General features: G+C 46.0%; 1 protein-coding gene across 6 annotated transcripts in view; it reads left to right on the plus strand.

Moving 5' to 3' along the window:
- Window positions 1–24223, plus strand: part of DAPK1 (death associated protein kinase 1) — a 178820-nt gene that overhangs the window by 109994 nt on the left and 44603 nt on the right. For all 6 annotated transcript variants that reach the window (XM_025851609.2, XM_025851607.2, XM_025851606.2 and 3 more), the window contains exons 4-14: window positions 13281–13419; window positions 15253–15382; window positions 15563–15611; window positions 15700–15726; window positions 16223–16375; window positions 16742–16787; window positions 17929–18018; window positions 19452–19544; window positions 21937–22056; window positions 22498–22596; window positions 23398–23496. In XM_025851609.2, coding sequence (XP_025707394.2) covers window positions 13281–13419; window positions 15253–15382; window positions 15563–15611; window positions 15700–15726; window positions 16223–16375; window positions 16742–16787; window positions 17929–18018; window positions 19452–19544; window positions 21937–22056; window positions 22498–22596; window positions 23398–23496 — 1045 coding nt within the window. The remainder of the gene's footprint in view (window positions 1–13280; window positions 13420–15252; window positions 15383–15562; window positions 15612–15699; window positions 15727–16222; window positions 16376–16741; window positions 16788–17928; window positions 18019–19451; window positions 19545–21936; window positions 22057–22497; window positions 22597–23397; window positions 23497–24223) is intronic.

Consider the following 24223-nt stretch of genomic DNA (forward strand, 5'->3'; position numbering starts at 1 on the left):
GATTCTGCTCTTTCATCAGTGAATGAAAGTGATTGCTTTAAAATCTGCATTTTCGGGTGCCTGGCTGGCTCAGATGGTTAAGCGTCTGCCTTCGGCTCAGGTCATGATCCCAGGGTCCTGGGATCGAGTCCCGCATCGGGCTCCCTGCTCAGCGGGGAGCCTGCTTCTCCCTCTGCCTCTCTCTCTCTCTGTCTCTCATGAATAAATAAATAAAATCTTTAAAAAAAAATAAAAATAAAATAAAAAAAATAAAATAAAATCTGCATTTTCCAATAGAGGCCATGCTTTGATCCAGCTTCACGGATTAGTCCCTCACGATGATAGAAGACCAGATTTTTGAAGCAAGGAGCCTTGGAGATCCCGACTTAATTCCAAAATGTGGGTCTTTCTACAAGATTGGAACCTTCCTTTTCCTGCCACAGCCGGCAGAAGTCATGGGTTTGGTCCCTCACACACAAAGCATACATCCCCAAAAGCATATAGACCCGCTCTCTTATTTGTTATTCAACACCATTTCAGGCTTTCTTGCCAAGGGCAACCGTCTGTCCCCCTTGAATCATGGAAGCCCCATGTCTGCCAGGATACAAAGGAACTGAAATAAAATTTGTAGTTCTTGGAGAGTTTGAGGATCAGACAGAGCCGCCCAGATGGAGGGGTTACATGGTGGACTGGAGGTGGGTTGGGAGTGGAGGTTTGAGACAAGTTGGGGCTTCTGTGGAGGTTTTTGGACATCAAAGCAGAAGGATTTTTGATGTTTCCTGAGCAACTACTATATGCCCTGCTCTGTGCTAAGTGCTTTTCATTTCATCTCGTTTAATGAAGAAGCCACAGAAACATCAGCCTCTTTAGAAAGCTTGGTCTGAAAAGCAAAACCCGTAAGATAAGGAGGTGAACTGTTTCCCATATACCTGGAAGGGAACTCAAGCAACTGTATTTTGTCTGAATAATTGCCATTCATGGAGGACATTTTATGTGCCAGGCATTGAGCTGAGTACATTATAAATGGCATGTCATTTAATCCTCACAGAAGCCCAAGGAGGTAGGGTTCTGAAGGCACCCTTCTCGGTGTCTTTTGCTTTATAACAAACCACTCCAAAACTTAATGACTTAAAATTGCAACGGTCGTTTGTTTTGATCGTGGATCTACGATGTGGGCATGGATCGTGCCAGCTCATCTCTGCTCCCTGGAGCATCAGCTGGGCTACTGCGTGGGGCTGGATGGTCCCCTTCCAAGGCAGCTCCCTCACCGGAGCGGCAGGGTGGTGCTGGCTGTCGGCTGGGAGTTCAGGCAGGGGTGCTGGCTCCGCTCGGTGTGCACCACCCCCAGCGCCGCTTGGGGTCACCCATAGCATGGTAGCTGGGTTCCTAGGCCAAGTATTCCAAACAGGAAATAGAAGCTCGCAGCGTCTTAAGACTGACACGGCATCACTTCTTCCATCTCCTGTTGGTCAAGCAGACACAGAGCCTGCCCGGGTCCAAGGTGAGGAGAAAGAGACCAGCTCTCAGTGGGTCGTGTAAGAATTTGCAGCCATCTTTATTCTACCAGACGCCCAGAAAGGTGAAGTCCCTTACCCTGGATCACACAGCTAGTACATGGGTAGAGTCCTTGTGTTCCGCTTATTATGGATTCTGTGACACTCCTGAGTTGGCCAGAGTGCCTGACTGACCTCATTCCAGACTTCTGTACCTTTTCCTGCCATTAACTGGGCCTGTGTATCAACCTCACCATAGCTACAGATGCCCAGGAAAGCACATTCTAGAAACATTCCTAAATCACTTCACTTGGATTTGGAATTGACTTTAGGAGCAACCCCAGCAGAATCTTAGGCTTGAAAACAAAAGACCCAGGGGTGTATAAGACCCATCTTTAGATTTGGGAACGAAGATGTGTAGGTCACAGTGTCTTGCGTTCTGTGACCATGTTGTTCCTGAGCAGAGCTTGGCAAACTGCAGCCACTGGGCCAAAGTCTGCTGCCTATTTATGCACAGCTCTGGAGGAGAAAAAAAATGGCTCTACATTTTTAAACGGTTGAAGGAAAAATCAAGAAGACTATATAGCAGAGTCGAAAAGTTGCAACAGAGACCAAATAGTCCACAAAGCCTCTGACAGAAAAGTTCCTTGACCCCTGTTCTAGAAGGCAGAATCGGAACCTGTGTTACCATAGCTAGATTTCCGGTCTACATGAGAAGGACTTTTCTGACTAGAGTTGTCCGTGAGGAATAGCGGCTCACAGCTGAAGGTTATGCAGGCAGGTGGCAGAGCCGAGGATGCTATAGATCTGTGGTGTGCTGGGAAAAAAATGTGTAACAGCCGGCTCTCCAGGCAAGGGAAGCCTTGATTTGTAATGTTTGTCTGTTTCTATGGTACAAATCCCACCATGGCCAGTTTCCAGTTCCAACTTGATGTCACTCCAGGCAGAGTGGGGAGGAGATGCACGTAAGTTGCTCAGGGGATCGACAGCATGGCATGCTGCCCCTCAGGGAGCTCCCAGGCTAGGGACACACATGGGTTTGGGGAGGAACATCAGTGCTGGAAAAGCCTTTGAAACTCCACCCGCCTCTCTGGGCTCACAGGCAGTCCTAGTTAAAATCTGCAAACGCGGAAAGATGAGGACTTGCCCTGGCTCCCTAGCTGCTAAGCTCCACCTGCTGTTTCATTGTCTGCACATTTGGTTTCGAAAATCTTGATTTCTGCAAAGAGTGATAAGTTTGAGTGCATCCAAATTTAGAACTTGTTTAAAGCATCACTTCAAGCAAAGTTAGAAGACAAATGACAGATTGGGAGAAAACACTGGGAATCTAGAAGAGATCGAGGTTTAGAGTCGAGAGGACGATGGAACACTTACCAGTTGAGTAAAATTAAGAATCAGTTGACACTCCAGTAGGAAAATGGGCAGAGAGTATGGACAGTTTACACTCACGCAGATACAAAAGGCTGATCAACGTGAAAAATGAGCAGTCTTTCAATCTGAAAGAGCAGCTGTCTGTCTCACTGCTAGCAGGGACATGTAGGGTATGGCAGTGAGTCATTAATGTCATCCATTGGATTGGCCCAAAGTAATAATACTAAGCACAGGTGTTGTGTGCTTGGTATTATACAAGCTGCATCACTTTCACCAGCTACAGCTGGAGGAGCATAAACCGAGACTAAAAACAAGCATATCCCTGGGTGGCTCAGTCGGTTAAGCATCTGCCTTCGGCTCAGGTCATGATCCTGGGGTCCTGGGATCGAGCCTCGTGTCGGGCTCCCTGCTCAGCAGGGGATCTGCTTTTCTCTCTGCCTCCCCCCCCCGCTCATGCTCTCTCTCGCTTGCTCTGCACACTCTCTCTCAAATAAATAAGTAAAATCTTTAAAAATAAATAAAATAAAAACAAGCATATCCTATGACCTAGAAATTCCAAATCAGGCTATGCATCTGAGGGTCTAGAAAAACTCTTAACATCTTTAGGAGGCAGGTACACACACAAAAAAATCATTGCTTCGTAGTTTGTGATTGTGAAAAATTAGAAAAAACATAAAGCCCATGAGCCAGGGAATGGCCAAGTAAACACGGGTCTGACCTCCCCATGGCTGTTGGGCAGCACATAAAAGGAGAACGCAAGAGCTCCGTACCAACGAGCATTGCCAAAGTGAGGTAGCAAATTGCAGAATGATGAGCATGTACTCTGATACCATTTATGTCCTTAAAATGTGGTGCTGTGTAGTTCACAGAACATACAGAGAAAGTTCTGGGGGGCTACTCAGCATATTCAAAGTAGCATATACTTCGGAGGAGGTGGAGAGGGAGAGGGCCCGGACTGGAGAGGAGGGTGATAGTCAGAAGGGACTTCAGTTTTATATGTGGCTGTTTTAATTTTTCTTAAGGAGAATATATTTATGTATTTCTTCTATAATATTTTTAAGAGACCAAGTTAAAGGGCCACCTGGCAGTGGCTCTGTCGGTTGAGTGTCCTGTTCTTGGTTTTGGCTCAAGTCGTGATCTCAGGGTCGTGAGACCGAGCCCTGCACTGGGCTCCGCACTCAGCGTAGAGTCTACTTGAGACTCTCCCTCTCCCTCTGCCTCTCCTCCCGCCCCCTGCACCGTGCTCACGCTCTTTCTCTCTCTCTCTCCCTCTCTCAAATAAATCAATCTTAAAAAAAAAAAGAGAGAGACCAAGTTAAAGTTCTCTTCTGCCCAAATGGAGTGGCTTCTGTAAGAGAATGTGCCAGCTCCCTGGGTGAGCACACACCTGCTAGGTTGGCCATGTGGGGGGGCTGCATGGCAGGGCAGGGCAGTGTCCGGGTGTGGGGGTCACTTTGTCCCATGAGACTGAACTTCCCTTGAGGACTGTCCCTCATCACCTCTCTCACCTCCACACAGGCCTTGGTATTCCCTTCATGCTCTTGACTAAGCAAGGAACCACTTTGTCTGAAATCTCTTGTTGCACTATCTAGATGGGACCATGTTAAAGAAGAGAAATAGTCACAGTAAGCGGATGGTGTTGGGGTGGGACTGCCAGCACTTCTTCCTGCTTCCCTGCGCCCACCTCCCCCCTCAGCACGCACTTTCTCCCATTGTCCCCCTCGCTGCCCTCAAGTACATCTGGACTCCTCTGTGTCCAGACCCAAGGAAACGGAGCCGAGGCCCACCTTCCAACTTAAATGTCTAAGAACCCACCTCTTCCCCAGGTTTGTGGCCTCGGGAATGTCTCATTTCAGGGAAACCCTGCTTTTTTTGGTTTTTTAAAAATATTTTATTTATTTATTTGACAGCGAGAGAAGGAACACGAGCAGGGGGAGTGGGAGAGGGAGAAGCAGGCTTCCCGCAGAGCAGGGAGCCCGATGTGGGGCTCGATCCCAGGGCCCTGGGGTCATGAGGTGAGCCGAAGGCAGACGCTCAATGACTGAGCCACCCAGGTGCCCCGAAACTCTATTTTTTAACCACAGTGAGTAGCCTCACGGCCACGTCAGAATCCCACCCCATAAGCAGGTGTCTGGACGAGAGACACAGAGGGTAGCCCATGGGTTTTCCTCACCCAGACACCCGTGACTAAGTGGAGTGGAGGTCAGGGACAGCTGCCTGGAATATTAATCCAAGTGCCAGGTGCCAGATGCGCATATCCTAAGTCATATTTTTCACCTTTCATCCCTAGTAGTAATAATGAACAGTAGGTATTATTATCCCCATTTTATAGACAAAGAAGCTATCTCTTGAAGTAACTTAACCCATCTGACATCACAGAGCCCAGATCGAAACCCAGAATGCCTGCCTCCAACGCCTTTTACCCTTGGAGTGATGTTCTTCCCATAGGGATTTCATTCTAGAAACCCTCAGAAGGTTCCTCCCTGCTTTTGGCACCACCTCTCTGGGTAGGGTGAAAGATCACTCCCTCCCCCCCCATGAATTTTGAGTGTCGGGCATGTTGTTCTGTGAGAATCCCCAGAACTCCTTTTAAGTTGTTCCTTGAACTTGAATTTGAGGTGAAAACAGAAAATGTATTTTCAGATACAGCTTATGTTTTGGATTCAAAGGAGGCAGGGCTAATTCAGAGGAGGTGTGAAGATTAGGAACTCCTTTGATGCTATTTATAAGGTACCTCGGGGGCAACATGGTATATAAGCAGAAAATGGTGTTCTCAGGCCCCCAGTCTACCACAGGCCTTAAATCCACACCTATTTCGCAAAATCGAGAAGGAGGATATTGTGTTCACCTTTCCCTTCGGATTCCCAGCTTCAGTTTTGCATTCCCCGAAGTCCTCAGTTACCCAGGGGAATTCAGTTGGAATGTGAGAGATGAGAGTGTGAAAACCCTCCAGGGCTTCGTCTAGATTAACAAGAAAGAACATTCTGCAGGGAGTGAAGACAGTAGAGGCAGGAAGTGGCTGGGCACTTGCCCTTGACCTTCACATCACGTCCTCCAGGAGAGGTCCACCACATCTCAAGAGTGTTGGGGGGATTACGTTGGGACAGGACCAGATATGCATTTCTCCCCCCACATTTTTCAGACTTGGATTAAAAGTTTTTGTAACAGTGCATGAAGGAACCCTTCCTTCCTGGGAGAATCTGAAAGTGAGGCTAATAAAAAATATTAGCAGATTCTAAATACCCTCACCGAGTCTCACTTGCTCTAGCCATCCTGTAACGTTTTGCTTGCAGCCTATGAGCAGCTGCTGCCTATTAGGGGTTGGATTGTACCCACCCCCTGGAAAAAAAAAAGAGATATGTTGAAGTCCCAACCCCTAGCACCTCAGAATGTGACCTTCTTTGAAAATAGCACCTTCATGGATGTCGTCAAGGGACAATGAAGCCACTAGGGTGGGTGCCCATCCGGTCGGGCTGGTGTCCTTATAAGAGGGGAAATTGAGGCACAGACACAGACATGCGTAGAGAGAAGGCCATGTGAGGGCTGAGGCCTGGAGTGAGTGGTGCTTCTCCAGACCAAGGACGCCAGAGGTTGTTGGCACACTGCTAAGAGCTAGGAGAAGCAAGGAAGATCCCTCTAGAGGGTTCAGAGGGAACACAGTGCTGCCAACACCTTGGTTTTGGACTTGGAGCCAACAGAACTTGAGACAAGTAATTTCTGTTAGTTGGGCCACCCCGTTTGTTGATGTGGTCCTAGCAAATTGATACAACTACTATACCTCATCCCCATAAAATATACATTTAGGTGAAGTAAGATCTAGAATTTCAGTTCATCAGTCATAGGTAATGTGACATATTTTCCAAAGATGACTGCAACATCCTCTCCTGTCCTACATGCTGTCTAGAGCCTTGAAGTTCCCCCATCAAGAGATGAATTCTAAACCCCCGCCTCTAGAATCCAGAGGAGCTTTTGACTTGCTTTTAGTGCTGTATGGCTGCTGAAGCAGCTTCCACCCTGCTTGCTGGGACACTGGTCCTGGAGACCGGAACTTCCAGGTCAGCAGTCTCCTTGTCTTGAGTCTGCCATGCTGTGAGGAAGCCCAAACTGGCCCCGGTGGAGAGGCCACATGGAGCCCTGAGTTTACGTGGAGAGAGGTGTCCAGACAGTCCCCCAGGCAGTCCAGCATCCCTGTGCTGCAGCTCATGTCGGATTACCACCCCTGTGACAGACCTGAAGCTGGACCTCCCCAGCTAAACCTTCCCGGATTCCGGATCCATAGAAACCGCAGGAGATAAGAAAATGATTATCATGCTTAAAGGCACTAAGTTCTGGGGAGATGTGTTGCCCAGCACTAGATAACTAGAATAGTTAGCATACTCTGTGCTTTGCATTGGTTGCTTTCCTCTAATTTTAATTTAAAAAATACATTGTATTCTTACTTCTGATTAAATAGATTTGTATTTAGAAATGATGGAACACAACTGCAAAATATCAGTGGCTTAACGTAGTAGGATTTATCTCTCACTCAAAAGTACAATGTGGATGTTGCAGGTTGGATGGCTGTCCTCCAGACAGTGACTCAGGGATCCATATTCTTTCTTCTTAATATCTCTGCTGCCCTGGTCCCCCTTGGGGTCCTCTGCTGGGTCATTAGTGTTCAGGTAGCCAAAGAGAGAGGGGAGAGAGTGAGCGGAGGATAGTACAGGATATTACAGAGGTGAGGCCTGAAAGAAGTAGGAAGCAGATTCTAGGAAATTGTATTTTTGCCATATTCCCCCAGTTACAATGCACAGGAAGGTCAGAGAGTCACTTGGCCCAATTGTTCAGCCCTCTCATTTTACAGATGGCAAAGTTAAGGCTCAGAGAAGTGCTGGGAACTCCATACTTTCCTCCAAGTCACCCACAGCCTGGGGCCAGAGCCAGGGTTGGGGGCCTGTGTGCTAAGGTCCCTCCAGTCCTCCCTCTTGCCATGCCACCTCCCAGGGCCGGTGTGATAGCAGGCCAGGACCCCGAGAGTGTGCCCTGAATTGTTCCAGTGGCTCCCCATTCACCAAATGGGGAAACCAGCCCAACACTGATGAATCATAGCATTTGCCTTGAGATACCACATCAGGTGTAGTTAGCTTGTAGCCAAGAGTCCCTTACAGTTTAGCTTATGACCAGATCGAGTCCAGAACACGTCCTGCTGTATCTTGGACAATTACTAGCCAAATTCAGGAACCCTGAGTAGTGTTATAATTTAGAAATTGGAATTCTGTAATCATGTCTCTGTCACTCTGAAGGCCCCCTTTGTTTTTAAAATCCTAATGTATCCTAACTACATTCCGTGACAGTTCCCTTTTAGGGGAGGCATTGGCGGTAGAGGAAGGCATGAGGAGGAGAAGGAACCTTCCTACTTTCCAGCTTTCTTGGTGAACACAGCAATGCTTATTAGCATGCATTTCACACAATTTCCATGATAATGCTATAATTTCAAACACTCTGAGTCAAAGATCTAATAAAGGAGGTTAGAGTTGCTTTCTCAGTTTGCTGCACAGATTGCTCATCTCTCTCTCCCCATCAATCTTCCTCCTCCTAAGCAAAATGTAAAATTTGGAACAAAGGGTGGAAATACCAAGGTTTTGACTGATCTTATTAACATTATCCTGCTGTTCGCCAACAACATCGTAAGCATTTGCGTTCTGGTTCTAAGCATGTATATGGAAAAAAATCCTCCAGTCACTTTCAACCTTCTGAGCAAAAGGGGTAAATTATCCAGTGATGCTTATCATGCCTCCAAACCTTCACTGAAGTCATTTAGTGTTGATTGCCTTGATTAATGACTAAATATTTGATAAGCTATATTTAAAATTGATGGCTAGAACATCTGCCTTCCCGTATGGGTGTGAAGGAGTATGTATATATTTGTAATGGCCTTCAGGGCACCGCGAAGCCAGTGATGGGTCCAGGCACAGTGAGATGGGGGCCTTCCCAACACTGCTGAAGCCCAGCTGAATGATTCCCTGGGTGAGCCACAGCATGGACCTTATCATGAACACCATGAGGTTTGAGCAGTGCCTGGAGAAGGGTGACGGAGATATCAGAGATGATTCGTGCCTCCTTCCTCTCAGTCTTGGTCAGGCACCGCCACTTTGCAGGCTGGTCCCTCACTCTCCTTCACTCTGGGGGCTCCAGGGTTGTTCCTGGCTCTCACTAATGTGGTCAGGAAGCACTGTGGGAGTTGAGCTGCTCAAGACAGGAAGACTGAATAGGGCAGGAGGTGAGCAGGCCCAGGGAAAGGCAAACCTGGTTTCTGTTGGCCGAACCAAGTGAACAGACGTAGTTCAAGATAGTGTTCTGGTTGTCTGTTGCTGTGTAACAAACTACCCCCAAATCTGGTGGGAGGCAGGATAGGTTCCCAAGGAAGCAGACTTTGAGATGAAGAAGAGTGTGCAAGATGTTTATTAAGAACTGCCGTTAGGATCAAGACATGGAACGGAGGGGAAGGAGCAGTTGTGTGCAGAAGAGGCCGTGCTGCCTTGCAGCTCAGTGACAACCCCAGCTGGCCCAGCAGAAAGTTCTGAAGGACCCTTAGAGTTGCCCCAGGTTGAGATGACCTGACCTTTATGTCAGGGTAGGCAAACTATAGCCTGTGAGCCAAATCCAAGTGGCCACCTATTTTTATAAATAAAGTTTTATTGGACCAGCCACACCTCTTCATTTACATATTGTCTGAGGCTGCTCTCACCTTACTCAGGCAGAGTTGAGTAGTTGTGGCCGAGCTCTACGGCCCCCCAAACCTGAAATCTTTATTATATCTAGCCCTTCATAGAAGTTTGTTCAGCCCAGCTTTATGTTCCTATGCTCAGCAGCCCCTGGGCATGACCTTGGGCAGCAGCTTGCCGCAGAGGCAAGCTCTGGTGTCCCCGCAGTAGTCAGCTAGCAGGTCCTTCCTCCACGGGGAGCATGGGTGGTGCTCACCGTGTCCACCAAAGCAGATTGAAATGTCCATTTTATTTTGCACATGATTTTATGAGTCAGGAATTCTAGAAGGGCTCAGATGGACAGTCTGACTTCCATGGCGTCAGCTGGCCTGGAGGATCCACTTCCAAGATGTCTTCCTTGCTTAATGCTCCTCGGCTTTCTCTGTTTATGGGGCGTCCCATCTTCCAGGGTTTCTTCTTACCGCATGAGGTGGTTTTTGGATCATCACACTTCTTCGTGAGGGCTTCAGCATGTGGTAGCCACAGGCCTACGAAGACCCACACTGAAGCCGGCGCAGAGTCACTGCTGTGTCATTGGTCAGAGTGGCCGCAGGATCTGCTGAGATTCAAGGTGGCGGAGCCCCAGAGGCGCGATCACAGCTCAGGAGAGCGTGTGGCAGGACATGCTGTGGCGCCATCCTTGGACAATACGGAATGCCTCAGCGGGCCGGTAGCTGGCTCGTCCAGGTCACAGAGCTCTTCGTGCCTCCCAACCCCATGGTCACCATCATCCCTGGGGTGGCTTGAAATGGCCATGAGAGGAACTGGACACCTTGGGAATGGAATGGACTGGGCCTTGTCCCCACCCCCAACCCCAGAGAGCTCATTGTTAAACGTGGACCAGCACACCACTGCCGCCGTGGGAGGGCTTTCAGTTTGAAACCAGATGAGAAGAAAAACAGTATTTATTGAGCGCCAAGGGCTCTCCATGCCCTGGCACCTCAGAACAACTCTGTGGTGTGCAATTGTCCCTTATCTTACAGAAGAGCAATCCCAGGCTCAGCAAGGTTGGGTAATGGGGGAGGATTTGAACTGGGGTCTCCTCAGCCCCTGCTGTCCTGCCCCACAGAGCCTAGAGCCCTCAGGAGAAGGAAACGGGTTGCTCTTCACTGACCCAAAGGAAGCTCACGTCCAATGTGAGGTGGGGAAAGCTTCCTAAGAGCAAAGGAACAAAGGCCTGGCCTGGAGCCTCAGTGGGACCCAGGCCCCCGCCCTGCACTGCGGTTTTGAGTACTAGCAGGTTCACCCCATCTCCAGGCATCCAACCCCCAGCCAGTTCTCACTGTCAGGAAACTTCCGATGTGTCCAGAGGCACAAGTGGTCTGTGTGAGCGAGTGCGAGTGGGGACGCCCCTGGAGGGGGACAGGGCGAGGCAAGGCTGGGCCGGCCCTCACAGTCCCAGTAGCACCCCCTTCCCGGGAGCACAGTGGTTGGGCCAGGACAATGGAGGGGCCGGGAGAGGGGAGGAGAAGCAGGACGGGAAGGGGGTTTTCGTGTTGGACCCCTAGGGCAGGTGGCATGGCATTCGACAGGAACGGTGGTGACCCTCCTTCAAATGGCACCCATTCCGCCTACTGACCTCAGCCTCCTGCCGGACTTGCTAGCTTCTTCATGTATATTCCCTTCCGTTGGGCAAATCCTCAAAGGACTAAGTCCTATGATACCTGTCTGGTGAGAAAATGAGGCCCAGACTGAAGGAGTAAGCTTCCAGCTGCAGAGTTTAAGGTGTGTACCTGGTGCACCAACTCTGGACCTTACCCCACCCCGCGGCCCACGGCGGTGCCGGCCAGAGATAAGGAAGCACCTAGATGGTAGAGCATCGTTCTCAAAATTACTTGGTTCATCATTTCCCATTTTTCCCTCTCTTTCCCCCCCGGGAGTTGAAGGAATCCGTCTCCTGTTTTGTTGGTTTTAAGAGGAATAAGAAGATAGAAAAGTGAGGCGTGGTGGGCACCCAGTGCAGAATTCATGGCCAAGGGCTCCGTGGAGAGGGGAGGGCAGCAGGGCCCCAGGGTACAGGCAGGGAGGCCCCTACTGTGGGAGTGTCAGTGCCACCTGTGGACCTCTGCAGTGCAGGCGGGGCTCCTGGCCTTCATGGCTGGCTCATGCTCTGGGGCCCGTGGCAGATCTGTATGAGTCCTCTGCTTGGGTCCCAGGAGTCACCTTGCCTTCCAGATAAACATCCAAATGCTAAATATCAGAGGGATGCCGTGCATCAGGAGAATGCAGTTAAAACTTCAAAAAATGGTCCTCACTTTTGAGTGTGCTAAGGATCACCCGGGGCACTGGTTAGATATTCTGCGTTTCTCGGTCCCCACTCTCGGAAACTCTCAGGCAGCAGGCTGGAATGGAGGTCCAGAATCTGCATTTTTAAAAGACCCCAAGCAATCCTGATGCTAGTGGACCTGGGGCCAGGCTAAGAAAAACAACTTAGAGAGTGAAGGGGCAGGATCTGACCCCTTTCTTGAAGATGTTGGCTTTCTTGTCATTAGAGTTTAATCTCATAAGTACCGGTTTTCTTTCCTGGATGTGGAAGTGGTAGGTATGTTTATGGAGCTGTCTTGCCAAAAGAAAGATAATGAACACAGCATTTATGTGCATAATTGCAGTTAATTATTATGTTGTGAATGTACGATTAAACTTGAGAAAAGATGAACTTATAAAAACTCTTATTAAAAGTTCCCTGTTATTTGCCATTAATTACTGCTGTGGATTTCTTCAGGGAGTTTGTTTGCTTATCCACCGGCTAATAAAGTTTTGAGCTCTTGCTGTGTGGCCGGCACTGTGTGAGCCCCAGGGGACAGCCGTGCGCTGACCTCTGTCCATCAGGGGTTTACAATTTGGCCAGAGAGACTGACTCATAAATCCCTAAACAACCCTCGTGCATTTCAAATTTGCGTATGTTTATTCTTACTAAGGAAGGTATTAGTTAATCATTACTAAATGTGATTTTTTATAAATATATAAGGGTTTATATGTAAACAGATACAAAACAACAATAAGAAAGCCCTTGTAGGCCATATGTTGTGATTTGGGGCTTAAAAGAATTGATTAGTGCACAGATTATGAACTTTCCAGGAACACTCTGACTGCACGAGGAAGATATGTTCTATGAATTCTGCACAAAGCTGGCTTATCATTTTGTTTTGTTTTTATTTTTTTATTTATTTTTTTAAAGATTTTATTTGTTTATTTGAGAGAGAGAGAATGAGAGAGAGAGAGCACGAGAGGGAAGAGGGTCAGAGGGAGAAGCAGACTCCCCGCCGAGCAGGGAGCCCGATGCGGGACTCGATCCCGGGACTCCAGGATCATGACCTGAGCCGAAGGCAGTCGCTCAACCAACTGAGCCACCCGGGCGCCCTTGTTTTTTTTTTAAATCAGTGAGTTAAGACTTCACCTGTATGTATGTGTAAGTAAGATGTTTTAAAGATACATTCCTCCCCCATCACACCTCTGCTCCCTGCCCTCACCCGTGAACGTAGCATACGAGGAGGTTGGTACCCAGGTGCTTTCCAGCACAAATGTACCTAAAGGCAGAATTCCCATCTAGTGGTGAGAAACATGGAGAATCCTGATTCCTCGCTTAGTTCCATCTTGTTCTTATGCCGTTCGCTTGCCTGAAATTTGAGCACGCCAGTGATCTACACAAGGGAAACCAAACTGTCCCCAGTAACCTCTGCTTCCTGGTTTTCAGAGTTGCAGGCGGCGAGCTGTTTGACTTCTTGGCTGAAAAGGAATCTCTGACTGAAGAGGAAGCAACCGAGTTTCTCAAACAAATTCTTAATGGTGTTTACTACCTGCACTCCCTTCAGATTGCCCATTTTGATCTTAAGGTATGTTTTGCTGAGTGTAAGCTGGCGAGAAGGTTATGCAAATCACAGCATTGGTTGGTTGTTTGTTAAGAAAAATTGGGGCATCTGAAAGACATACATTTTTCTTTTTATCCTGTATGGGTGTAACAGATGGAATTAGGAAGGTAAATCAGCAGGTATATAGTGCATACCTACTCAAGGATTCCGAACCTTTTGTGGGATACAGCCTGAAGATGAAGGATTACATTCAAGAATCCTTGGGGAAGAATCAAAGGGTTTTACCAGCTGGTTCTCTAAGCAAGGGGGCTGCTGTTGGTTATGGGGTGTTTTCAGCCTAGAGTGGCCACTGGCTGCCCAGTTTCCAGCCCCTGTAGCTGTAGGGCATGTAAGGAGGAAGATATCTTGATCTCTCCTCTCCCTCTTGATGCAAACGCCTGACTCTGTCACCGGCAATCGATCAAGACAAACTCTGAGATTGGCTAATTGGGGTCTCTGCCTGCCTGGAGGCAAAGCACTGTGGGAGATAAAAAGGCATGTCATACTTGTAACTGTCAGAGAAGTTATGGCCTCTTTAGGAAGGGAAGGCGTATACATATACACAAGCAACATGCAATGATGATACAAGATTCAAGATATAATCCAAGGTACTGAGAAGTGATCACAAAGCAGTGTATGATCAATTGTCAAGTGAATGATTCAGATCATTGGTGCTAGGATGAGACTTCAGAGGAGGGAGGACTTTCTCCATATTTATGGTAGCAGAGCTGTCGAGACCCTATCTGGATCCCCCCAATACTCACTAACACACGCACTTGTGGCTCTCTGCCTGACGTCTGGTTTCTGGGCCTGGGAGCTGCAGATGCCAGAGGAAATGCCCACAGAAGCCACTCTTAGCAATGGAGGATGGGGAGATGGTGGATAAATATCCCGACTCCCTCCTGCTTCAGTTGGAAAACTCAGTGCTGCTCCTCCTGACATTCACCAAAGCGATTGCCCTCCAGTCCCCCGCACCTTGACAAGATACCTTGTGTGGGTTTCCTTTCTTCTGCTTCCTGTCTCCCCATCCCCTACCAAGTATTCCCTGGAGGCCCCTCCCACATAAGCCACTTGCGCCTGAATCCCTGTCACGGGTCTGCTCCTGGGAGAACCTAGACCAAGACATTTCTTTTTCCTGGTGTTCTCTTGCAACTACCCTTTCATCCCTAGTTTTGGTGGTTTTTTTTCAGGGGAGAACAATTCTGCGACTTTGTCTTCAGCATAATACATTATAGCCCTTTTTTTTTTATTGTGGTAAAGTAAACATAGCATAAAAATAACCATTTTAATACAGTTCAGTGGCGTTAAGTATATCCACACCTAAGTATATTCACACCGTTGTACAACCATCACCACAGTCCATCTCTAGAACGAATTGATCTTCCCAAACTGAAACTCTGTATCCATTAAACCCTAGCTCTTCATCCCTCCTCCCGCAGCTGCTAGCAACCACATTTCTACTTTCTGTCCCTATGGATTTGCCTATCCTAGGTCCTTCTGATAAGTGAAATCATAGTATTTGTCCTTTTTTGTCTGACTTACTTCAGTTAGCAGAAGGTTTCCACGTACATCCATGTTGTAGCATGTGTCAGAATTTACTTCCTTTCTGTGGCTGAATAATATTCTAATATAGGTGTGTGTGTGTGTGTGTGTGTGTGTGCACGTGCGTGTGTGTACATATATACATATATACCACCTTTTGTTTATCCACTGATCAGTTGATGGACATTAGGTTGTTTCCACCTTTTGGTTATATGAATGAATACACTGTTGTGAACACTGGTGTACTATTTCTCTCTCTCTTTTTTTTTTTCTAAGCCCGAAAACATAATGCTTTTGGATAGAAATGTCCCTAAACCTCGGATCAAGATCATTGATTTTGGGTTGGCCCATAAAATTGACTTTGGAAATGAATTCAAAAACATATTTGGGACACCAGAGTTTGTTGGTAAGTTTTTTTTACTCCTGTGCTCATTTATTTCTCATAAATATAATGAATTATACTGACAGAATGTTCCCTGCTGTAACATCATCTGTTTTCCTGGTACATATTTCTAGTTTATACCTGATGATAGAATCTGTTGACTCACTTTCTTTCAAAACTAAGCATGTGTTTATTTCCTCTTAGCTCCTGAGATAGTCAACTATGAACCTCTTGGTCTTGAGGCAGATATGTGGTAAGGAGCATGCCCTTGATGCTGTCATCTTTCTGATTTATTTTACTATTCTTCTGACATTTGCTTCTGGTTTTGTTTTTGTGTCTAGGAGTATTGGGGTAATAACCTATATTCTGTAAGTATCAAAATCCATGTCTCATATTTTTCCTCTTTCTTTGAGACCATATGTCTTATTAACCATCTATGTGTCATGTTGATCTCTTCAGTTTATGCATGCTTTTTATGTAAACATATTCATTTTACACCCCCAGAACACGTTTAGTTTATACTAATTAAACATGTTCTTCTAATTCCCAGTGAGTCATCAGAAACTGCCGCATAATCGCTGAAAGCAAGCATGGCTATCCATCACTGCTGAGAAAATAGGAAAGGGGTGTTTTTTTAACTACTAGATGCTGTTCCAAGTTAACTTTTTAAATGCATCCTAGGCATTAAGCTGGAGCTTTTCTGCATGACAGTTAAATGCCCTATAAAATATAATTGGATTCTGAACTAACTGCCCAAGCACCAGATTATAATCTGATGCCTCACTCCCCTTATTAGCTATTATAGGAATTACATGACAACCCAGGAGGTAATTATTCACGTTCTGCACCCCACTTTATTAACAGCCTAAGTGGGGCCTCCCCATTTCTTGGAGACACTAAGCAAGAAACATTAGCAAACGTATCGGCCGTCAACTACGAATTTGAGGAAGAATACTTCAGTAATACCAGTGCCCTAGCCAAAGATTTCATAAGAAGACTCCTTGTCAAGGATCCAAAGTGAGTGTCCCTTATTCCTGAAGGGTTCCCAGCTGTGGCTTCAGCTGGACCAGGAGCGGTACCTGGATTGTGCATGCAGCCACATTTACAAGAGCCTGGTTGGTTCTGCGTGGCAAGGGAAAGCATGCCATGTGGAATGCTTCAGAAAATGCAGGCAGGGCCCTTTGGACCTGCTCAGTCAGTCCCTGCAGATACAATAAAATAGTCGAAGAAAGACCAACGTTCTTTCCAGCTTTCTTCCATGAAGCAGGCCCTGAACTGCATTTTCCAGAGCATCTGCTTAGTAGGCCCAGCCGGCATGGAAACAACCTTAGTGTTTGCTTCTATGGTCACAGCATTTTTTTTCTTTCCCCTCCCCCTGCAAAGGAAGAGAATGACAATTCAAGATAGTTTGCAGCATCCCTGGATCAAGGTAAGTTGCCTGTTGTGATTGGTTTGGTATTCTAGGGCATCCTGGAATGCATTTGCCCTAGGGTATTACTAGTTACCATGGGGTCTCACCACAGATCACGTCTGCAGTATTGTTTTTGATATTGGTGCTGTATTTTAAGACGGCTGACAGATGAGAGTATCCTAATGGTCATGGAGGTGGAGAAGAGTGAGCTGTCACAATGCAGGATTCTAAACGGGGAGTTGAAGGTCAAGTCTACAGCTATTTTTGGTTTGACCTGTCAGATGGTGGCCCAGAGAATATTTTAAATTTTTTGGAATTGATTTCCAGCATAAATATCATATCAACCCTGGATTTCCAGTGTCTGTTGTAAAATCTGAAGGTCTACCAATACTGAGCCCTCATTCTGTAAGGCTTCCAAACCCTGCACAGCTGCCTAGGTGCCTGAGCCTGTGGCCGCCCCCTGGCATATTATATACCTCTGCATTCCCTGAGACACCCATTGGCATTTGGGTTAAAGAACTGAAGTTGGTTCAGCTAGAGCAGAAAGGACTGAGGGTGGGGAATATGGCAGTTACAGAATAAAATCATGAAACTGGTAAAGGGGATTGCAGTGTAACAACTTGCATTGCTGAGGTAGGTTTTGGGCATCCGGAGAGTTCTGCTGTGTGAGCTCCTAGCAGTTGCCTGTGCTCCCTGAGGAGGCAATAGTGTCTCCTTCTCTTGGCAGTAGAGCTAATGGCCTCCTAAAAAGATGCAGTACAGGGGATTCTAATGCTGTCAGACAGGCCAGATTTGCTAACCTCTGAGTCCCCTACCCACTCTAAATTACTTGATGATGTTAAGTTCACATGCCTCATCACATGAATCTTGCCATTCCCACACTCTCAGTGTGGGAAGTTGACATTCAGCCTGGTCCAAGCTCAACTCTTCAACTTTTCCCAAGATCCAGTCTTTATGGATTTTATCAAACCCTTAGCCACAAGAGTTGACCTCCGGAGACTAGGTTCCTAGCTCTTGCATATTATCCCAACTTGTTTTGTTGTTTCGGCAAGGTGAGTCTGTGTGCATCCCAAGTAATTAGAGGTTTCCAAAAGTTGTCATGGCACACATTTCCATCATTTGAGTGCTCTAAATTTGCTTTCTTGGACTTTAATTGTAGCCTAAAGATACCCAGCAAGCACTTAGTAGAAAGGCGTCGGCAGTCAACATGGAGAAGTTCAAGAAGTTCGCAGCCCGGAAAAAGTGGAAAGTAAGAGTGTTTGACAGGGAAGGATTAACCAATTTCTTTCCTCTGCGGCACTGCCTCTGGCCAGTCTCATCTCTTCTGATACTCGCCATACAAAAGTGCATCCTTTTTTGGTCTGTTTAAATTTACTCTGTAGTTTTCTGCACTGTTAGGCTAGTTTCAAAAGATAAGCAAAAATAATATTTCAATCCTCTTTAGCTCTGATTTTCATATGTAATTTTGAATTTTTTTAAAAAATCAAAACCATTCCCAAGGCAAATTTTTAAATCAGCACAACAAAATTATAGTGCAGTCTTTTCCTAAATGCAACAAGCCGCATTTTAAATAAATCTGTTCTTCGTGGTAAGCAACATGGAATTGTGTTTATAGCAGAACTTGTGTAAATCCAGCCTTGGTCTGTGAATGGTGGAGATGGGAGTGGGGCAGGGCCATGAGCATTTGCAGTGTGGTCTGTTGTACTTTTTCAACAGTGTGGATGGCCTCTGCAGGGGCTGTGTGGGGCATGGCTCTAAAAGGCATTCCAGTCAAAAAAATAAAAAAAAATAAAAGGCATTCCAGTCAACCTTGAACAAATAAAAATTCAAGGTTAACAAGATGACAGGATGTCTTCCTATGCCCAGGGTCATGCGAAGCCCAGAGGAAGCAGGTACTTGCCTTGTCTCTGAGCATCGGGCCAGAAATGTACCTCATTTTCACACCCATCAGGTTCGGGGTGACGTGAGAGGGCTGAGGAGGACCACAGTACTAGGTTACTTAAGACTTAACAGTCTGAAGGAAGCCCTGAGAATAGGCTTAAAATGTAGAGAGAACCACCATAAGTTTCTCTCTTTTTTTCTCTCCTTTTCACACACACACACACACACACACACACACACACACACACACACACAATTATTTATTGTTGCTGTTGAGAGTAAATGCAGGGGTATTTTTGTCCTATAGGCTAAGGAGTTCCCCACTGTTTGTTTTCAACAACTGTATGAATTTTGATAGTCACACTGCTACCACTACCAGCTTGCCTGGGCACAAGGACACAGGACAAGACCCTTGCATACCATGCTTCTCTGAGTGGGGATGTGCAAGGGGTTTGTTAGGGTAAGATTCCACTGCTCAGAAAGTAGAGAGGAACATATTAAGAGAAGGGATGAAGGCTATGCAATTGTGTAGTTAATAATGAAATGTGGAAGGAGAAGCTCTATCCTGTTGTCTTGACTTACAAGACTTTAGAAATTTCTTTAAGCAAATATGATCCAACCTGCTTATAGGACCTCCCACCCCTAAAGAACATGCCGTCAGCAGTGAATGCTAGCTCAGAGACTTTGCCATTTGCACTAATTTGAGTGACCTTATATAAGCGCTCTTTCTTCCTCTCCCCCTCCATCTTATGTTTGTGTTTTTTTTGTTTTTTGTTTTTTGTTTTTGCCTTTTTTTTAAAGCAATCCGTTCGCTTGATATCACTGTGCCAAAGATTATCCAGGTCGTTCTTGTCCAGAAGTAACATGAGTGTTGCCAGAAGCGATGATACTCTGGTAAGCAAACCTGTTTGCCTTGGTGAGATTCTTTCTTAGCACTGTGTATTTCAAATGTTCAGGTTGTTTGATTTGTTCAACAACCCAGAAAACGTGAAGTCCCGGAAATGTCAAGCCTGTTCTTCCTCCGCTCGAGGGAGGGAGCTGGGTGGCTGATTTGATGTTCTCTGTTGCTTCTCTTGTTCTTTTTCTCTTTGTTTGTATTGGCACTATACCCACTCCCACCCGCCACCCCATCCCTCCCACACTCACCGTTTGAGGAGTGACTGGCCAGCAGAAGAGGAAAGAGTTTATTCTAATTTTCATGAATAAAATGAGAGTCCTCTATTGCCACTTACCTTGGAAAACACTGGGTCCTAATAGTACAAAACGGGCAGACACTCCTCCTGCCAACACACACACACACACACACACACACACACACACACACACACACACACACACACAAATTAGGGCAAATACTGTGGGGCTTGCTGGGGGAGTTGGTGGTAGACCAGATGGCTAAACCCACTTCCTCTGTTGACATTGTATTGCATGTGTAACACCCTTGAGAACAACTCCATAATTTTTTCCCTTAATCCACACTGAAACCTAATCACAGATTAATTCTTCAGATATGACTGGACACATCTGAACTCACTAAGACTCTCCCCTGACAGACAGCAGGGCTTTGGGAGCCGTGGAGGTAGAGGGAACTTCAGAGAAGGCAGAAAGGGTGGTTCTGTGAGAACCAGCCTGCTCCCGTGACTACTACATAGTGAGTTTTTCCCAAGCGCTCCAGGGACTCCATGGGCAGGGTCACACGTCAGCAGACACCAGCTCTTCTTTTCCCCCTGACGCTAGTTGCTTCACTGAGACTCCAGGCGTAGCCTTGTAGAGTAAAAAGAGATAGGAAGTGTTAAGAAGAAAATAGGAGTGGGAGAAAAGCAAGGTCGGAGAAGGAGGGGGTGGAAGAGAAAGTTCGGGTTCGGGAATTGTTTGAGGGTAACAGTGGAACCAGGGACAAGACAAAAACTATTAATCTAAGTAAGATGAGAACAATTAAATGTTATAAATTAAAATCATCTTGAATAATCACTTAGGGGAAAATCTAAGTGTCCAATGCAAAGTTTAGGGTAGGAGAGGGCTTGGGGGTGTGGGGGGCTCCAGGTGGGATGACCCCTCCCTCAACTCAGGTTCCCTCATCGTCCTGATGTCCTGTGGCAACAATCTGCTTCTTCTTCCCATTCACCCCATTTCTCTTGACTGTCACTTTCATGCAAATGTCTCTTAGTCATCAACTTGAATTGTGATGGAAAAGCAAAACCAGTGACATTCTTAACATGGGCCCTGTACAAATATTATTAAAACCCTCATAAGTTTGTCTGGATTCAGATCCATAGAGAAGAGAAAGCAGAGTGCAGAGAAATGCTTTCTCCATTCTGCCCCAAAAGCAGAGACTCAGCCTCTGTAGATATGCTTTTCCAGATTTGAAATATTAGAAGCCATACCCCTGTAAGTGCAGAGATTTTGTTTGGGATTTTTCTGGCTTATTCCTTAGTTTTAATGTGCCATATTTGGTAAATATCTTATTATTATAAGAAAACTTTGACAAAGTGTCAAAGATTTAATGAAGTTGTTGTTAATATTCTCTAGTTATTTTCTCTTTGTAATGAGAAATGCATCTGTTTCCTTTTTCTGGCCTTTATTTTCATACTTCTTCCCCTCAGGGTCTTTATATATATGTGTGTGTTAGTTGTGACCAGGTTTCAGAGAATGCCATGTGATTCTATACCTAGAGAAGAAAGAAATTACTGTGTTTAGAAAATAACAATTCTATAATTGAATGAATTACAAATTAAGAATATAGAATTCAGGGGCGCCTGGCTGGCTCAGTCAGTAGAGTGTATGGCTCTTGATCTTGGGGTTGTGAGTTGGAGCCCCACATTGGGGGTAGAGCCTACTTAAAAATAAACTAAAATCTTTAAAAAAAAAAAGACTGTAGAAATCAGAGGTATCATTTCCTTGGTTCTTTGGTTTTTAAGAGTCTGGGTTATGCCTGCTATATTCTACATGGTTTGGGGACTATATATTTTGAAAGATTGCTAAGATATACACAGAGGGTAGTTGGTTATCAGTCGTTCTAAATCTGAGTCTTGAAAGCTGTGTGCTATGTGGGTTATAATGCAAGTGACATGAAGGCAGGTAAACAGAAGGTGGTGTTAATTTCCAACATGGCAGGAGCCAAAAGAAACCTCCTGCTTCCCTTCATGACCAAGTGGATTTGGGGAGGAAGTGGCTTACTTTCCTCTGAATGCTTCTCTTGACAGATGAGCATTGATTTCTCTTATGTCGATAAGAGGATCATGGCCAGCAAGCTAACTCTTTTTCCCTCTTCACGGTCCCTCTCAAGGATGAGGAGGACTCCTTTGTGATGAAAGCCATCATCCATGCCATCAATGACGACAACGTCCCGGGCCTGCAGCACCTCCTGGGCTCATTGTCCAACTACGACGTTAACCAGCCCAACAAGGTCTGATGCTGTTCTAACGGGGAGGGGGCAGGGGCGTCACTGTGAGTGTACACCTCCAAGTCCGAGGTGGAGAGGATCCCTCTACTTCTCTATTCCCCCTGGCTGTTACAAATGCCAGCCTGTGGGGAAATCACTTCTGTGTTGAGAGGGAATTGAGTTAGAAATGAGGTCAAGGGCGCTGAGGGCCTTTCTTCATGCCCCCCCCCAAGCACCTCTAATCATGACATTGTAAATGTGCTCCTCCTGCAAAGGCACATGTCACCTTTGACTGTGAATCCAGCAGAGAAGGGCTGTGTATTCTCCTGGCTCTCCCCATTCCTGTGATGCAGCAGAGATGTGTGTCTGGCGAGCATAGGAAGCTGTGTGGCGTGGGACCACAGTGATAGTTGCTTTCCCTTTCCCACCAAACCTGAAACAAATTTTCTTTCTTGCCTCTTCCAGCATGGGACGCCTCCGTTACTGATTGCTGCTGGCTGTGGGAATATTCAAATACTACAGTTGCTCATTAAAAGAGGCTCAAGAATCGATGTCCAGGATAAGGTCCGAATTTTGTTTTATTGCCACTGAATTAGCTTTTAAGTATTTCCAACTGTTTCTTTATGTTAGAGGTAACAGAGAAGAATAACATGGGCCCCTGACTTCATTTCTCCGTTTCCTATAAAGGAGGATGAAGTGCGCCTAACAGGCTGGTCCAATCTAACCTGTGTTATAAAGAAAAAGGCAAACACTTCCCTTCCCCTTGGCTCTGTTGCTGGGCATCAACCTTGTGCACTACCCCAGATTCACTCCTGACTAATCACATTTACTCAACAGCGGTTTTAGATGTCACATTTGGCAAAATTTTCATTACCTAATTAATCTCATCAGAAATAATTTGCCTCCATGTTTATTAGGGCAACAAAGTAAGGACAGTACATACGCTTTGAGGTATAGGTCACATTGGAAGGATAGACACAATTGTTTAACAGCGAATAGTCATTACAGTGGGTCTGCCATCAGCTTCTGTAGATTTTCAGCAAAACTGTAAGTGGACTGGATCTGATTCTTAAGCAAGTTCTAACCAGAAATTGAAACGAAGGTTTTAAGAAAAGAAAAATGTCATTTTGAAATAATTCTAGATTTACCAAGAAAGTTGCAAAGATAGGACAGAGAGCTTCCCAGATTGTTAACATCTTACGTAACCTTGGTCTTTTCGGCAAAACTAAAAAATAAAATGGGAGTTTATTCCTTTTGGAAGTTGCTCTTTTGAAGGTGCTGTCACCTGCGAAGGAAAATAGAATGAGTCTGAGTGATGCATGCATTTGGATCTGGAAATGTGACTCCACGTTGGCTTTTATACAGGGCGGATCCAATGCCATCTACTGGGCCTCTCGGCATGGCCACGTCGATACCCTGAAATTTCTCAATGAGAACAAGTGCCCTTTGGATGTTAAAGACAAGGTAAGGCCACTTCTTTTCTTAGGGACCGTGGGAAGTGATAAGAGGCTGCATATGAGTGTTGACCTGCCATATGCATCAGGACCCAAAGCAAAAGGGCTCATGACCAAAATCTTCCTGCAGAGAATTTAATTTAGAAGTTTCTTTTTGCTGCTGGCTTGGTCTAATATTAAAATCTGCAGTTAGCTGAAATCTGCCAGGTAGTTGGCACAATATGCAAGCAGTGAATTTTCTTCCCCCTGACATGGAAACTCAAGGTTCTGCTAGACAGACGACCAGAAACAGACCTGAGTCCTGATTCTTTTATTGAATTGCCGTGTGTACGTACCTTTCTCCTCTTCCTCCTCTCTGAAGTAGCTGCCAGTGCGGATCTTACAAGCACGGGCACTAGAATGATTCACGAGACTGCATGGAAAATAAGGTTTTTGGGAGCAAAGATATAAAAATTATTGATTTAGCAGGATAACCTTACTTTCATGTATCTGTTACTTCATTCGGTTCACCCAACAGTCCTGTGAGTTCATTGGCAGGGCAGGAACACATACGTAGCATTCGTACCTCCTCATCCATTATGCATTCTACTGTGCAACCCCGCTCCGCTCCTGATACTTGTAGACTGGTTTGTCATGTTCAGTCAGGACTGCTGCATACAGTTGTATGGACTGTGCACTGCTCTGTATCTAAGGGATGATGCTCACGTCAAAGACACACACATACACACATATATATT

This window comes from Callorhinus ursinus, unplaced genomic scaffold (genome assembly GCF_003265705.2).
Source record: "Callorhinus ursinus isolate GAN/ISIS: 27379988/994484 unplaced genomic scaffold, GSC_fseal_2.0 scaffold39, whole genome shotgun sequence".
Taxonomy (NCBI): Eukaryota; Metazoa; Chordata; class Mammalia; order Carnivora; family Otariidae; genus Callorhinus; species Callorhinus ursinus.